The following is a 15,177-nucleotide window of genomic DNA, read 5'->3' as shown; positions in this document are numbered from 1 at the left end:
GGCTGAGGAGCTGTGAGAAGAGAGTCTCCCAGGGTCTTGATGTCCCCATTAGTAGGTCTTGTCTGTGAAACAGAAGGACGCCTAGAGCCCAGGATTGCATCTGAGTCCCTTGAAGTGTATCAGGATGTAAAGTTCTGTCTCATCTCCTGTCAGCTCCCCAGATCTCTCACCCTGTCCCCATGGTCTCTCCAGAGCCATCTAAGAGAGTGGCCCTGCTCATAGTAAAGGCCGTGACCATAAAGAATCCAGTTAGTGACCAGGCATGGTGGTGCACACCTTTAATCCCGAACTCAGGAAACAGAGGGAGACAGAGCTCTGTGAGTTCAGGGCCAGCAAGGACTACTTCAGATCCTGTCTATAATATAACCAACCCATTGAGAACATCCCAGGAATCCCGAACCCTTGGGGTTCGAACCAGAAGAGAGCTGTTTGCTTGCGGGCATGTGTGCGTGAAGCAGTGTTGGTAGAGAAAAAAAGTCTGAGTCTAAAGGAATTCTCAGAGCCAGGCCGCAGTCCTTCCTCTGAGCCTGGGGCAGAGCCTGGGGCCTTCGAGCCTTCACCACGCCAAAGAACTGTGCAGGGAGTCAGAGTGTCAGAGAGCACCAGGCCCTGGGCCTTGGAAATGCATTCGGGAAGCTGCCTCTGTCCCTTAACTCCATTTTCGAATAGCCAGATTTTGTAACAAGCCCTCGCAAGGGCTGTCTAAACAGGTTTTTCCAGCTGTAAGAAACAGCCATAGGCAGGATCCTGCTGATGTCAGCCCGCAACCACCACCTCAGCCCACAGAAATGGTCCTTTTTTTTTTTCTTTTTTTTTAATCCCAAGTAAAATTCGAACTGCGCCCTACTGGGCCCTCCTGTCACCTCCCAGGCTCCCAGTCAGCAGCCAGCTGTAGTTCTTCCTTCTTCTCTCCTGGTTGCAGGAGGCAGCTCCCCTCCCATCCCCATGGCACGCCGTCTTCAGAGGAAAAAAGCGTTTTAGTGGACACCGGGATGGTGAACAGCACAGTTCTCTCCTGTTTGCAGGAGCCGTAGGAGGGCTCGGAGGGCCTGAGCTCTAAGGGCCCGCCGGGTGTTGAATTGCATCCTTTCCCAATAGAACTGATGGTGGGGATTGGATATTCTTGATACATTGTTAATAGGAGTAATCCGATACACAAACAAACAGATATATATCTTATCATAGCCTATTTTGAAATTAAATGGGCTCCGGCTGGGACACGTCTCCCGGGGACCCCCTTTTCATGGTATATATTCACAGTTCCATGGGAACATGGAGACTTGAGGTCATTGGGAGCCTGGGTACTGAAAGCATTTGTCTGTCCCCTTTCTTTAACCCTGGGCTTGGAAGGAGGAGGGGGAGGAGGTAGGCCCACACAGTCCCTCCCCCACCCTCCATGGGCGTCATGCACAGAAGTCCAGTTAGGCTGGATTGCCATTCCTCCTGACACCCTCATACCAAAACCAACACAAACATAAATGAATTTAGCAAATGAGGCTGGCCCTGGACCCTTAGCCCCGTCCCACCCCCCCCCCTTGTGTCACTCCACCATCAAGTGTGGGAAGCAGCCCTGGCTCTGGGCTTCATGTCTCTAAGAGAGTACATCCTAGGGGAGCTTTGAGGACTAGTTGGCGACAGCACTCCATCCACTCAGTCACCGGGGATGGCTTATTAGATGTAGTGCTTTCCCGCCTGGAGCTGGTGGCGTCTCAGATAAGACATGCCTCACTGTGAGCTGCTGCATCTGTACTTGTCCCAAGAAATGAAACTCCACAGCAGTCTGCGGTTGCGATTTTGGGCTCTCTGTTGACTTTGAGAAAGACTTCAGCTTGTGTTTCCCACACAGTCATATTTGAGTTTTTGCACTCTGGGTGAGTGCCTCAGGGTCTCCCACGGAGCATGTATTGTTGGTGGGATATATATAATTTTTTTTTTTTTTTTTGGTTTTTTTGGATTTTGGTTTTTTTGAGACAGGGTTTCTCTATATAGCCCTGGCTGTCCTGGAACTCACTCTGTAGACCAGGCTGGCCTCGAACTCAGCAATCCGCCTGCCCCTGCCTCTCAGAGTGCTGGGATTACAGGTGTGCGCCACCACCGCCGCCCGGCTTGTTTATATTTTAGGGAGAGTCTACAAAACTGTATTTACTGACACCGATTCTTACACTTCCAACTATTGGCGCTAATGTCTATGGACAGAGCTTTTAGTAGAATTATTACTGCGTCAAGAAATGGCAATCTAGGGGAAGTCACAAATACATTAACTGGAAAGAGCCAGTTTCTTTCTCTTCACTCAGCCCTTGGGATTAGCGTGACCTCGTGGGTATTTGTGAGCGAAGACTCTTATTTTGCCAGAGGTTGTTTGAGGTTCAGCTTGTGGGGCACCTTGGCATTGTCATCTGTGCTGCTTACAGATGACCCCATTGTGCCGGGGCTGTCCTTACCCCCTTGCATCTCAGGTCGCCTCAGTCCTGTTCTGTGTACTCCCAGCAACCAGCCATCTCCACACACCTCTGGGTTCACAAGTGGTCCAGGCTACCCTAGAATTCACCACTCTCCTAACTCAGCTTCCCGGGTGCTGGGACTTTTCTCCCCACCTTCTATGTAGGTGGCACATTCAGGGCAGTTGACAGTATCAATCCTGTGGCAATCTTCTGGGTGGACCCCGCTCTTGTCGCAAGTGTGATCTCTTTTTAGACAGGGAGAGGAAGAGAGAATCCCTGTAGGCTTTCATTTTCCAGTTGACTAAGAATTAAAGGAAGTTCCCTAACTCAGAAGTGAGTCACGACTTTCTGGCCCTGGTGTCCTGATACTACAATTACGCTTATGAGTGGCTATGGATTCAGCTTTCGAAGTCTCAAGGACCATGTTGGACCTGGCCTTTGGAAAACAGACGCCTGCTGAAGTTGGACACCTGACTTTTCTAGGTCAGAAACTAGTGAGACCCATAGAGACAGAAGCTGCAGGACAGAGCCTGGACTCCTTGGATTTCAGAGTCGGGGATGTTGACCTGGCGGTTGGCCGGGTGGCTATAGGTTGAGTGAATATCTCCTGGTTCCAAGCTCTTCTGCAAACAGCTCTTGCTTCCGGGGGTCCGAGGCAAATGCTCTAAAGGTAGCTGCCTGACATCACTATGCTTTGGCCCTTCCCTGTAAGGGGGGGACACAGGCAGAAATGGTGGCAGGGCCCAGCCGTAGCTGTATTTCAAGTGTTCTTAGACCTGTCAACAAAACCATACTGCCATCCCACGGATGCCGGTGAGGTGGCAGAACACACTGCATCTGAGTGCCGTGAGGACAGGTGGGTTGGGTGGGGGGGTGTTGGCGCATCCGTGAGAAAGCACCCATGCCTGGCCAATGGCCCCCACTTCTGCAGTTGGGTCGTGACTGCTGTGCCCTTGAAGCCGTCTGCCATGCTTACAAGCCTTCCGAGGCTGCCATGTGTTTTTGACCCCCCAGCTTTCGCTGCCAAAGCAAGGGCCACCCTGCCCATTATGTCCTTAGGCACTGAATCCCACCCCGGACTCCAGCCTAGCTGTAATCCGCTCGAAGTAGAACCCGGAGGGAATGACGGGGTTTGTGTTGTTGTTGTTGTTGTTGTTGTTTATTTTAGGTGTGTGTATGTGACAGTGTGTGGGTGGCATATGCACATGGAGGGGATGTGCGTGTGCAGAATCTAGGGGACATCAGTTGCCTGACTTGATCATGCTCCACTATCTTCCCTTGAGGCAGGGTCTGTCCCTGAGCCTGATGCTAGTCGAGCGGCCGGGGAGACTCAGCAGTCTTGTCTCTGAACTCTGGCTTTTCACACGTGCACCAAGAAGGCTCTTGCCCTGGGCTGAGCCATCTCCTCCCTCAGCCCAGGACGGCTTCTGGTGGCAGAGCTTGTGGTTTGAGAGTCCGTTTGAGAATCTGTCCTTACTTCTGGATTGCTATCACTTCTGGTAACGTGTTGACAAGGAGGCTGGAGACGTGGTTGAGCAGAGCAAGACGGTGGTGACGTCTCTTGATGGAAAGGCCAGAATCCAGGCCAGTAGTGTGATGACACTGTGTAGGAAGGCCGTATAGGGCTTCGGTGTGTCTCAGCTACCCGGGGCTGACGCGGGGCAGCATTCCAGCCAGGCGGGAGTGTATGCCTCACTAGAATGAGAGCCAGGGGTGTGGAATCCAAGCCCCCCCACCCCCCACCTCATGGGTCAGCAGACTCTCTGTAAGGAAGGCCCATATGGGAAACAAGGCATGTTTTTATAAAGCTAAAAGTGGTACTTAACACTAAGCTGGCTTGTTGGGGGGGGGGAGGGCCTGGGGGGGGCAAAGGACAAGGAAATGTCATGGCAGCCTGGAACTGTGTTGAAAGTGTAGTTTTAGAGCTGTGAGTAAAAGCTTTGCTGACATATCTGAAGAGAGCGCCCACTGGCTGATAGGGAATTCAGACCCAGCAAAACAGAAGTAGGGGCTCTGGCAGTATGAGAAGGTGGGTCAAATCGGACAGTGTGTTCCCGATTGAGAGTCGGTTTTCTACAAGGTGACCCGGGGTGATGCCACACGGCTGAGAACTAAAACCTGGCTGTACCATTTGGTTGAACCTGGGAGGGCAAAGGCTGTTTAAACATGGTGATTTCTGAATTATGCGTCCTGGACTTGCTTTGTATTTTAAATGAAGAGCTTTGTTGCCAAGGTCTCCCTGGTCCAAGAACACGTGAGTGTGTATCTAACCAACTGTTGCTTTTCTTTTTTATAACCTCAGGTTGACCCCAAAGATCGGCTTCCCTTGGAGTGAAATCAGGAACATCTCTTTCAATGACAAAAAGTTTGTCATCAAGCCCATCGACAAGAAGGCACCGGTAAGTTCAAGTGTAGACGGGTCACTGCTTCCGGTCTCCCAGCCAATGGGGTGTTCAGGAGAAAACCGAGGCTTCCTAGTGTCCCCAGCACACAGTGTTCCTCAAGCTTCCCTCTAATGGAAGCTCAGAGATCTTTGGGGCCACGTGGCTGGCCACGGAGGTTGCTATGGAGACCAGAGGTGCTCATCCAGAGCTCAGTGATGTAATCTTAGTCTTCATACAGAGAAAAGGGCAGTCCTCACTGACCTCGACCAGGTGGTAATAAGCACTTCCCCAAAATGACACACTTCTGCTGCGGCACACCCGGCTTGCCCAATGTTCGAGTGGGTAGCCAGCCTACGTGCCCCTGATACCAGCTTGTGGGCGGAGCTCATGCCAGTGTCTTATCAGTAGCTGGTTGAAGGATAGACAATGACAAAACCTTCAAGTCCAAAGGACCGAAGGCTTTCTGTCCTAACGTGGGTTTACCGCTCAACCATTCCAGGGGTTTGAGAACATGGTGGGTCCCCAGGGGTTCCCCTCTGCCTCTTGCTTCCTGTCTACACCTTCCTCTGGCTTTTACTGCAGCTATCTATCACATGATCTTCACTTAGACTTGTACTCTGCCCACGTGGGTGGACAGCAGAGTGTTTAGGAGCTGAAAGGGCCAATGCACTGTGAAACTTTACTTGGGTTTTACTCTGTCAACGTTTAAACTTCTAGTTGATATGTTGGGCCAGAATATTGAAGCCATAGAGACACGACTGCAGTAGGGTAGAAATAGCAAGAACTCTCTTTCCTAGGTTTTGTTTTTTAAGTGTATTTTTTTAAAGAGCTTCCTCTGACTTTTACTGCAGTTATCGATTGGGAAAGACTCTGGGTCCCCGTGTCGTCTTCTCGTTCCCTAGTTATAGCGGTAAGCCAAGAGAAGCAAGCACGGGCTGTGTCCACACCGTGGACGTCTGCTAAGCCTCTTAGGGCAGAGCCCCCCTTGGAAATGGTAAACTCTCAGCTCGGAACACTCAGTGTTCCCGACAGTCCCTTCCCGGCGTGCGGGCTAGGCTGTCAGAACTGTAAAGTCAGCAGGGCCCCCGCTTGGCCTGGGAAACTGTTTTCTTTATTGAAATGTCTCCTGCTGTTTGAAAACCCGTGACTTCTGCTCCACTCCGCTCCACGGGCACTCGCATAGTTCTTTAAAATTAAGCTCTTTAATACAGACTACGGCTCCGTGGTAACGGCTCCCATTACAATGCAGCCCCACCCGCTGAGGGTCACAGCGAACCCATGTTCTGTGGGCAGTGAGGTGGCACAGCCAGAGAGACAGTTCTGAAGTCTGGGCAGACTGCTCCCTACTCAATGCAGTACCAACACGGTTTTCAGAATTTTTCTTTTTATTTTTCTTTTTTCTTTCTTTCTTTTTTTTTAATTCAGCCAACAGTAGAGGTAACCATTAGGGCTAGAAGGTCGAAGAATGTATGCTGGCATAGATTTTAACTTTCTTTGGAAAGCCAAAAGAATGCAGACGCAGTCGTGGTTATCTGATTGAATTTAGGGCATATGTGGCCACTATCAGGTGGCCCTGTTGCAAGCTTCCCTTATAGAAATGGTTGCCAGGCTCAGTCAGTCAAGTGCTTGCTGGGCCCAGAGTCTGGATCCCAGCAGCCACGTGAGGAGCAGGTGCAGCTGGGGCATGTGCGACCCCAGTGCTGAGAGAAAGTGAAATGGGTACAAGGCGGATCTGTGTAGCTGAATTTCTGAGCTTCAGGTTTGAGGAGACACCCTGCCTCAAAAAATAAGGTTTTAGAGCAACAGAGGAAGAGACTGATACACCCCCTCACTGGCACGCACATACCATGCATGCACCCCAGGAGGCCAGAGCTCAACTTCTCTAGAAGGCGAGGCAGGAGACATTGTCTTCCCCGCCCACTCACTCTGAGGCCTCTGACTTTTTGGTGGGCGCTCCTAGCTCCTTTCCCTTTCTTTGTGTCCAGGCAGCCGCCTCTCCTTTCAGAGCAAAGCCCCCCCAGGGAAGAGCAGACAGCTCTCAGGCAGCTAGCTACGTGATGGCTTTTGAACTGTTAAAAGATTTCTGGACTCTGCTAAGCTGGTCGTTCAGGGTAGCCTTCTCAGGAGCCCCTCTGACAGACCCCACATGGTCCTGGAACTGGACGTTGGCCTCGTGGGAGCTTCCTGGGCGTGTGTTCCTGGGCGTGTGCCTGACAGGATTTGGGGTGTCTTGGGTTTCCTTTCTCTTACTCTTCTGCCTGATATTTTTAGGTTATAGGTTGTCCACCCTCTAACAGCCCCCCCCTTGTCTCTTTTTTTGCATTAAAATGTTCTCTGAGGACTTGAACTTGCAACTCTAACTTAAAGTCATAACTAGCTTCTTTCAAAGGCATAGGAGAACTTCCTTCCCCCTCACCCACCCAGCTGCCGACGGCTGACTCTAATGGGGTGTTTTCTAATAGTTTCTGAGTCAGTTTCGTATAGGCAGGGTTTGAGGGCGCCTCATGTTAACCTGTAGTTCTGACTTCTTGAATCGTTGAGATTGTTTTTTTTTTCTAAAGAGAAGTTGGTACGTTTCTTTGCAAGTACTTGTGAGTTGCAATGGGTCTTTTTGGGGGGCTGTATGCCTTTGAAGCCACGAGCCAAGGTTATTTTCTCCTGTGTAATATGAGATAGGTGGGTAATGAAAATTCCTGTTTCTCTTTCTTAGTTCTGTGGACTCCTCCCTGGGAAACCCAGTGACTTAATAATCGGTCTGTGAAACCAGAGGGAGCCCCACCCAGGAAGTTGAGGGTTCTAGGAGGCCTCACATAGACAGGGGAACTAAACAGCCACCGCCACCGTTTGGTGTGTTACTCAGCAGTCTGTCTCTGCGGGTGGGAGGAGCTCTGCTGTGTGAAGACCTTCCCTCCAGATGGCTGGAGGAAACCAGGAGGCATTTCCAAATAAACCACACCTCCCCTCTATAACCTTAGCTAATCCTAGAAGGAACTAGAAGTTAGGAGGCAAGGTTGTCTGTCATCATGGCCCTAAAGCTGTGTGTACTGGTAACAGGGTCTCCAAATGCCAGGGTCTGTCCTCCTCTTTGAGAAAGAAACTGCCTTCCTCATGAACACACAAGGCAGCTGGCCCCAGTAGCGCCTGTGCACGGCAGCCAGGGTTCACTGTCCCAGGTACTATTAACACACTGTCCCAAGTCCCTGGAGAATATTTTCCGATTTAGTCTTAGGACATCCCCACGATACCGCTGCCCTTGTTTTCGGTGGCCCTGAGGCTGAGTGACTGCAGCTCAGGATGCTCGAAGGCGTGGCAGCGAGCTCAGGGTTAGTCAGCATGGTTGGTAGGGCTGGCACTGTACGGCTGTGGTACACCCCAGCTCAGGAATCGAGAGCAGCGGAGACCAGGGCAGTCTGTAGCAGTGTGAGAGGAGCCAGGGCTTGGCAGGAGGCGGGAAGCTCAGAAGTTAAGGTGTAGCATACATGAAGGAACGAGAAAGGACAGATGGTGACAGGCTGGGTAGCTGGAGCTGCAGTTACCAAAACATGGTACACTGGAAAGCCAGTGGTAACCAGTGCAAGAGAGGCCTCTCTGGGCTGAGATTTAGCATGTACACACCCATGCTAGGCATACCACACATAAACCACAAATATACCAGCAGATGTACACACAGGTACATACCCAGGACCCCCTCCCACTTGACCCACTGAGGGTATACACAGGGAGTGGATCCCCCACCCTCCTCTGTGGCTTTTGGCCTTTTAGAGAGGGTTGAGAAACTCTTGTGAAGTGTGGTCTTAGGAAAGAAGGCCATTGAGGGAGCTGACGCCACCCCGCCCTGTCCCCTTTCGCAGGACTTTGTGTTCTACGCCCCGCGCCTGAGAATCAACAAGCGGATCCTGCAGCTCTGCATGGGGAACCACGAGCTGTACATGCGCCGCCGGAAGCCCGACACCATCGAGGTGCAGCAGATGAAGGCCCAGGCTCGGGAGGAGAAACACCAGAAGCAGCTGGAGCGGTGAGTGACCAGGCAGGACCCCGGGCCTGGACGGCTGCGTCCTCAAGCAGCCTCTCAGCGACCCAGGTGGGCTCCGGCTGGGACTGTCCCCGTGAACTGCTCTCAACCCGTCCAGACATGGGCTGTGGCAACCCTTTGCTTGCGGTAGCTAGCTGGCCTGGGTCCGGCTGAGCCTCACCCCTTCCCCCGCCTCTTCCTCTTCCCTGTACCAGACAACAGTTGGAAACCGAGAAGAAGCGGAGAGAGACCGTAGAGAGGGAGAAGGAGCAGATGCTCCGGGAGAAGGAGGAGCTCATGCTGCGGCTGCAAGATTATGAGCAGAAGACCAAGAGGGCGGAGAAAGGTCAGGGGCTCCTGCTGCTGCCCTTCCCCACCCCTCCCCGAGTTGGTTCCCCCAGAGAGCTGGCTCACAGCCAAGACGTAACTTGTTCAAGAGCACTGTCTCTGTTTAACACAACGTACCCCAAGACAGAACAGAGCGATGCCAATGCCCTCATTGGGATTAGAAAGCAATTCCGTGCTTTATTAATGTCTCTGCCTGTGGTTAATCCTCCCCGACCACCACCACCCCACCCCTGCGGCCCCACAAACACACATTCTTTGCTAAGAATGTTGAACTTTAGCAAGATAGATCCCACATCCCTTCAGCACACACACAGCTGTCACAGCCAGCTCGTGACACCTCTACCATACATCCCAGGGTCATAGGCGCAGCCCCGCCCTCCGAGGACATTTTTTAGAATAGAGGAGAGACGCTGTTTACTGGAGCACCAAAGATACCAGCAGGCCATTCCTATGTCCCCAGTCAGTGTCCAGGTGATGAGTCGTAAGGCTGCTCTACCTGAGGGTGTCATTACTGGGGTGCAGCAGGGGTCAGACCTGGCCCCAGGAACCAGGCTATCTGACCAGCTGCTCCTCAGTGGTCTCCGCCACACTGAGGAAATTAGCAACGGCAGGAATAAGCCCTAAACTGTCCCTGTTCACACAGCCCCAGTGACTCAGTCCAGGACTCTGTGATTGTGAGACTGGTTCTCACCCAGTGTTCCCTCAGCCCATGTGTGGAATGGCTAAGGCTCATTTCCTGCCCGGGAATCTTAGCAGCGCCGACTCCATTTTCTCTGCAGAGCTCTCCGAGCAGATCGAGAAGGCCCTCCAGCTGGAGGAGGAGAGGAGACGAGCCCAAGAGGAGGCCGAACGACTGGAGGCCGACCGCATGGCCGCCCTGCGGGCCAAGGAGGAACTGGAGAGACAGGCACAGGATCAGATAAAGAGCCAGGAGCAGCTGGTAGGGATTGCCTGGTTCCAAGATGCTGAATTATAGAGGGGCCGCTCCAGGGGGACCAAACACGAGGCAGCTGTCTCTCAAAGCTTTCAGCTAGTGCTGTAAACAGATCTGTGGGTGGGGCTGGGGTGGGCTGGACCTGTCTGAACCTCAGTCAGGGAGGTGGATGTGGGTGCTGGAGATAGATCCCAGAGACACAGGGAGGTACCCATAGGATCTCCCGACTGTGAAGAGGGAGGGGGGGCAGCCCATCACCAGAAGGCCATTCATTCTTACGGGTGGATGTTGGTTCACCAATGGACTCGCCAGCAGGGTTCTGGACATCCCTTTACCCTCCCTTGCAGGCCGCAGAGCTGGCGGAGTACACGGCCAAGATCGCGCTGCTGGAGGAGGCCCGGAGACGCAAGGAGGACGAGGTGGAGGAGTGGCAGCACCGGGTGAGTGGAACCCCAGAAACCAGGCGTGACCGTGGGGCGTGTCTTAGGAAGGCATGTCTCGAGGGGGCACCGCGCGGGCCACATCACGAGTTTCTGGAACCTCTTGACAATCCTCTGCAGATGCCTTCTCTGTTAATGAGGCGGAAATCCCCCAAGGAATGACCTTGACCCCATTCACGAGGTAGAGCAGCAGGTTAGCACTGGATTAGCAACGGAACAAAGGGTCCACTTACTCCCTAATCACTCTCTGTGTCCCTATGTTTCACTGAAGAGCCTCGATCAAACACCCCTGATCCGGAACTAGTTTTTATTCTAATTGCTTGGGTACATCTCTCCCCACACACACACCCCCAACAGGGGTCACAGACCCTGAGGCAGGATGTGACAGTGGGAGTGTACTAGAGAACTTTGGAGGTTTCCAGACTAGCATGACAGCCCGGGGCTCCCAGATGTATGACTGAACGCGCACCTTTGAACCTGCTTTCTGACAGGCAGCATCTGGAGTGTTGTTCTGCCTTGCCTTCTTTATTTACAGTGTCAGTCTGTAAGAGCTGACATCTTGAGTTCTCTCAGGACCTGGGAACTCTATTTCCCTGTGTTTCTGTATCCTTTCGAGACAGAGTTTCTCTGTATATCCCTGGCTGTCCTGGAACTCACTCTGTAGACCAGGCTGGCCTCAAACTCAGAAATCCGCCTGCCTCTGCCTCCCAGACTGCTGGGATTACAGGCGTGCGCCACCACCGCCCGGCTAGAGTGTGATTCTTAACACAGACTTAGCACTAGGCCCCAAGAGGCCCCTCTCCACGCGTCCTTGTTCTTCTAACGGCCTGTGTCTCCCATCCGACCCCTCCATGTTCTCGAACCCACTGCAAGCAGAAAACGTAGGATTTGGGGAAAGAACTCATCGTAAAAGTATTAGTGAAAGAAGGCGGGTCAGAGTGAGCTAGAAAGGGGTGCAGGTGGATGAGACTGGGTGTGGGCCCCTGGCCAAGAGACACACTAAGAGCAAGATACCTGCATGGGCTTACTTCCAAGTGGTAGGACTTGCAGTAGCTGTAGAACAGAGCCAATGAGCGTCTGTCAGGATTATAGGCAGAGAGAAACTGTGGTGCTCTCAAGGGTCCAGGGTCCAGGATCTTGATTTTTCTGGTTGCTATCACTCTTGCCAAGAGCCAAGGGGAGGCAGAATACCCAGGCCCCACGCCACTTCTTACAGGATGGGCTAAAGAGACCTCACTTGACCAGCATTCTCCTCTCCCAAGGCTAAAGAAGCCCAGGACGACCTGGTGAAGACCAAGGAGGAGCTGCACCTCGTGATGACGGCTCCCCCGCCCCCACCGCCCCCAGTGTACGAGCCGGTGAACTACCACGTGCAGGAGGGACTGCAGGACGAGGGGGCAGAGCCCATGGGCTACAGCGCCGAGCTCTCCAGCGAGGGCATCCTGGACGACCGCAACGAGGAGAAGCGGATCACCGAGGCAGAGAAGAACGAACGTGTGCAGCGGCAGCTGCTGGTGAGTGGGCGGGGCGCCAGACCTTCTGCAGGGCTCCGCCCCCGTACCAACCTAGCCTATCGGCATCTCCCAGTCCGCCCACCACGAGGGGCGAACCCAGGACCTCCCTCACCTGTGGTAGGCAGGTCAATAACCGATAGCTCGCTTCCCGTTTCAGACCCTGAGCAACGAGTTGTCCCAGGCCCGGGATGAGAATAAGAGAACCCACAATGACATCATTCACAACGAGAACATGCGGCAGGGCCGGGACAAGTATAAGACGCTGCGGCAGATCAGGCAGGGCAACACCAAGCAGCGCATCGACGAGTTCGAGGCCATGTAGAGGCCGGGCCGGGACCAAGAGCGGAGGGCACCTCACAGCAGGCAGGTGCCACCCTCGGCTCTTTAGTACTCTTCAGTCTAGAAACCCCTTGTTGTGTTCCAGTCCCTTACAGAGCAGTCACCGGGCCTACGTTCTGCCCCGAGGCCCCGTGGATTCCTCCTCCCTGGTTACTTCCAATCGTATCACATAGTGCCAAACAGGCCAGATTTTTATGACAGTTACCGAATCACTTCCTGTTTGGAGCAGGGATTCGGAGGGCTGGCCCTCATGACACAAGATTCCGTGTCGCTGGGGACAGCACTGTGGCTCACAGACTGGTGCCATACTTTTCCTCTAGCTTTACAATGAGCTCAAATTGATTTTGTTCTTGATTTCTATGAAGGATCCATCTCTGCGTGTTGAGGGGTGAAAATGATTTTGAAATCTTGAGGCTAAAAAGCACGCCCCCACACAGCCTCCTTCCTCCAGATCGCTGGCAGAGTCTCCGGCGGTCCTTCAGAGTGTATTACGGTACAGGACTCTCCGATACAGAATTCTCATGCTTACCTGTTAGCATATATTGTTGGACTTCTATACCTAATGATCTGCTGTAGAGGATAGTATTTATATATAAGCGATAATATGGGTTTGTAACATTAGTTTTAAAAAAAAAAGGGAAAGTTTTGTTCTGTATATTTTGTTACCTTTTACAGAATAAAAGAATTCACATTAAGAACCATGTAATCGAGACACTTGATCTACACGGGGGCAATTGGGAAACTGAGGACTGCAGTAATCAGTTTGTCTTCCTTCCCTTGCATAGACTCCTTCTCAGTTGTGATATCCTGTGCAGGTGACTCCGCACCAGATTTACACACAATAAAAGCTCTCCAAGGCCTTGTGTCTGATTGCATGGGGGTGGGGGGACCTCTTGGACTTGCCCTCAGGATTCCTGAAGCATACTCACCAGAAAGGTGTCTTCCCCGAGATCAAACCCCCCCTCCCCCCCCATCACTGGGAGGCTTGCCACCAGAGAGGCAGACAGCGTTCAACCTACCTTTATTTTCCTCCAAAACAACATATACAACAAAGCTTACATTTTTGTTAATAAATGTTGGGAGTGACCGGACACTGTTGAGCATTGATTGAAACCAGAACATTTCCACATCTGTCTGTCCGCCTGGGTAGCAATGACTGTTCCATGTCCTAACCCCACACGTAACTGTAGTCGGTTATTGGTGAGCCGGCGGGCCTGATTTGGCCATGGTCTCACTTCCTGTTGGCCTTTGTGGGCACGCAGTCACCTTGGCCTTCTCAGTGCAGGACGAGGGTCATGTCTGTCCATAAGTTAGGGCTGGACAGGACTTTCTGCCACTGAAGCTTGGACTGTGAGCATGAGTCTGCCCCACCTGCAGCACCTCCCTCTGCAAAGAGAGAGCAGGCCGGCGTGAGAGACTGCCGCTTTGTGCTCCCTAACTTTGAAGCAAGCACCCAGGAGAAGCCTGTTCTCTCCCTCAGTTTGAGACTTCCTAAGAGACACCCCACCCCTGCACAGGTGGCATCACCCCCAAAGCCTGGGTTCCCCTGCTCTAAATCGGGGGTTCTCAACGTGTGGGTCGGGACCCCCCTTTGGAGCTGCCTAAGACCATGGTAAATCAGATATAGATGCATAGATGATACATAACACTAGCAAAATTACTGTTACGAAGTAGCAATAAAATACGGTTGGGGACCACAGTGAGGAACGTTAAGGGACACTGCTCTAAAGCGGAGGGAGGTGTGTTGGTAGTCCTGATACCAACAAGGTGGACTCCAGCATTCAGTTCTTCCCAGCCGGAGTCATGAAATTAATTCTCAGACTGGAGGTGGATTGAGGGCCCTGTTTTCTCAAGGAAGGAGATTTCTCAGAGGAAGGGTTTGCTTAGAAAACATTTGCATTCCGAGGAAGGCAACCTCCAGTCTGGTTTAGCAATTCTCAGCTGACAGTCTTGAGGAGACGGCTGAGGTGACTGGAGGTCTTCTACTGTGCTGAGAGCCGGGTCAGCCTTCTCCCAGTAGGAGGCTGTCCACACAAGGTCAGCAACCTCCTGGTGAGCCAGTGAATGGCGGCCTTGTCTGTCCCCTTGTTGCCCTTCCAGATGTATGCTTGTCTGGGTTAAGATATTTTCCTTACGAAAATAATCCTCTTATGATTGACAAGAGGAACAAAAGTAACCACCACCGTCCCCCGGCCTGTTGTGGGGCCCGAAGCATTTGTTTCTTTAGCTGATCCAAATCTGATTGAAATTGCTGAAATACTTGGCTGTATTATCACCCTCTTGCAGAGTTAAGACCTCGACTCAGGGATTCCCATTAGGACAGGGCAGGGCAGGGCAGTTTCAAAGCCAGCTGAATTGTTTCCACTTCAGAAACAGGCATCCCTGTCCGGTCATCACTAAGGGCACAGACCTGTGGCTTTTCGCCGAACCTCAAGAGACAGGACCCACAGAAAGCGAACAGACTTACGTGAGCCAAGCCTGGCTTCCCCGAGCAGGCGGTCAGTCAGACCAAAGATGGCCTGGTCCCAGACAGTCAGCTCCAACGTAGACTGTCGCAGCTGAGCGCTGTTCACGCCGTTGAACACGAAGGAGTGTTTCCACTGAGGACATGCCTGCTTCTTCAGGACGGGGGACTTCACACGCAGCTTTTGTTGGTCTGGCAGGGTGAGACACCTGAGGAGGGAAACCGGAACCCTGAGGCCACAGTTGAGTGTGTAACCACCTTCCCCATGGGTGCCTGTCCATGTCCCTCCTCCCTAGAAAGT

The 15,177-nt window shown here is 52.5% G+C and overlaps 2 protein-coding genes across 4 annotated transcripts in view; one reads left to right on the top strand and one right to left on the bottom strand.

The window, feature by feature from the left end:
• Ezr (ezrin) overlaps positions 1 to 13,271 on the top strand; it is a 45,195-nt gene extending 31,924 nt beyond the window's left edge. Inside the window, exons 7-14 of one of the 2 annotated variants that reach the window (XM_052169895.1) lie at positions 4,744 to 4,840; positions 8,677 to 8,840; positions 9,053 to 9,183; positions 9,965 to 10,125; positions 10,467 to 10,559; positions 11,822 to 12,073; positions 12,231 to 12,436; positions 12,778 to 13,271. In XM_052169895.1, coding sequence (XP_052025855.1) covers positions 4,744 to 4,840; positions 8,677 to 8,840; positions 9,053 to 9,183; positions 9,965 to 10,125; positions 10,467 to 10,559; positions 11,822 to 12,073; positions 12,231 to 12,395 — 1,063 coding nt within the window. In that variant the 3' untranslated portion in view covers positions 12,396 to 12,436; positions 12,778 to 13,271. Of the gene's footprint in view, positions 1 to 4,743; positions 4,841 to 8,676; positions 8,841 to 9,052; positions 9,184 to 9,964; positions 10,126 to 10,466; positions 10,560 to 11,821; positions 12,074 to 12,230 lie in introns of both variants that reach the window. The other variant, XM_052169894.1, reaches the window with a different exon arrangement.
• Positions 13,272 to 13,416: 145 nt separating this feature from the next.
• Sytl3 (synaptotagmin like 3) overlaps positions 13,417 to 15,177 on the bottom strand; it is a 73,116-nt gene continuing 71,355 nt past the window's right edge. For both annotated transcript variants that reach the window (XM_052169891.1, XM_052169893.1), the window contains exons 15-16: positions 14,880 to 15,085; positions 13,417 to 13,798 (exon numbers count right to left, since the gene is read on the bottom strand). In XM_052169891.1, the coding sequence (XP_052025851.1) occupies positions 13,689 to 13,798; positions 14,880 to 15,085 (316 nt within the window). In that variant the 3' untranslated portion in view covers positions 13,417 to 13,688. The remainder of the gene's footprint in view (positions 13,799 to 14,879; positions 15,086 to 15,177) is intronic.

The sequence above is a fragment of the Apodemus sylvaticus genome, chromosome 23, assembly GCF_947179515.1.
Source record: "Apodemus sylvaticus chromosome 23, mApoSyl1.1, whole genome shotgun sequence".
In the NCBI taxonomy this organism is placed as follows: Eukaryota; Metazoa; Chordata; class Mammalia; order Rodentia; family Muridae; genus Apodemus; species Apodemus sylvaticus.
Note: the sequence above shows the minus strand (reverse complement) of the source record. Positions and strands in the feature narration are given on the sequence as shown.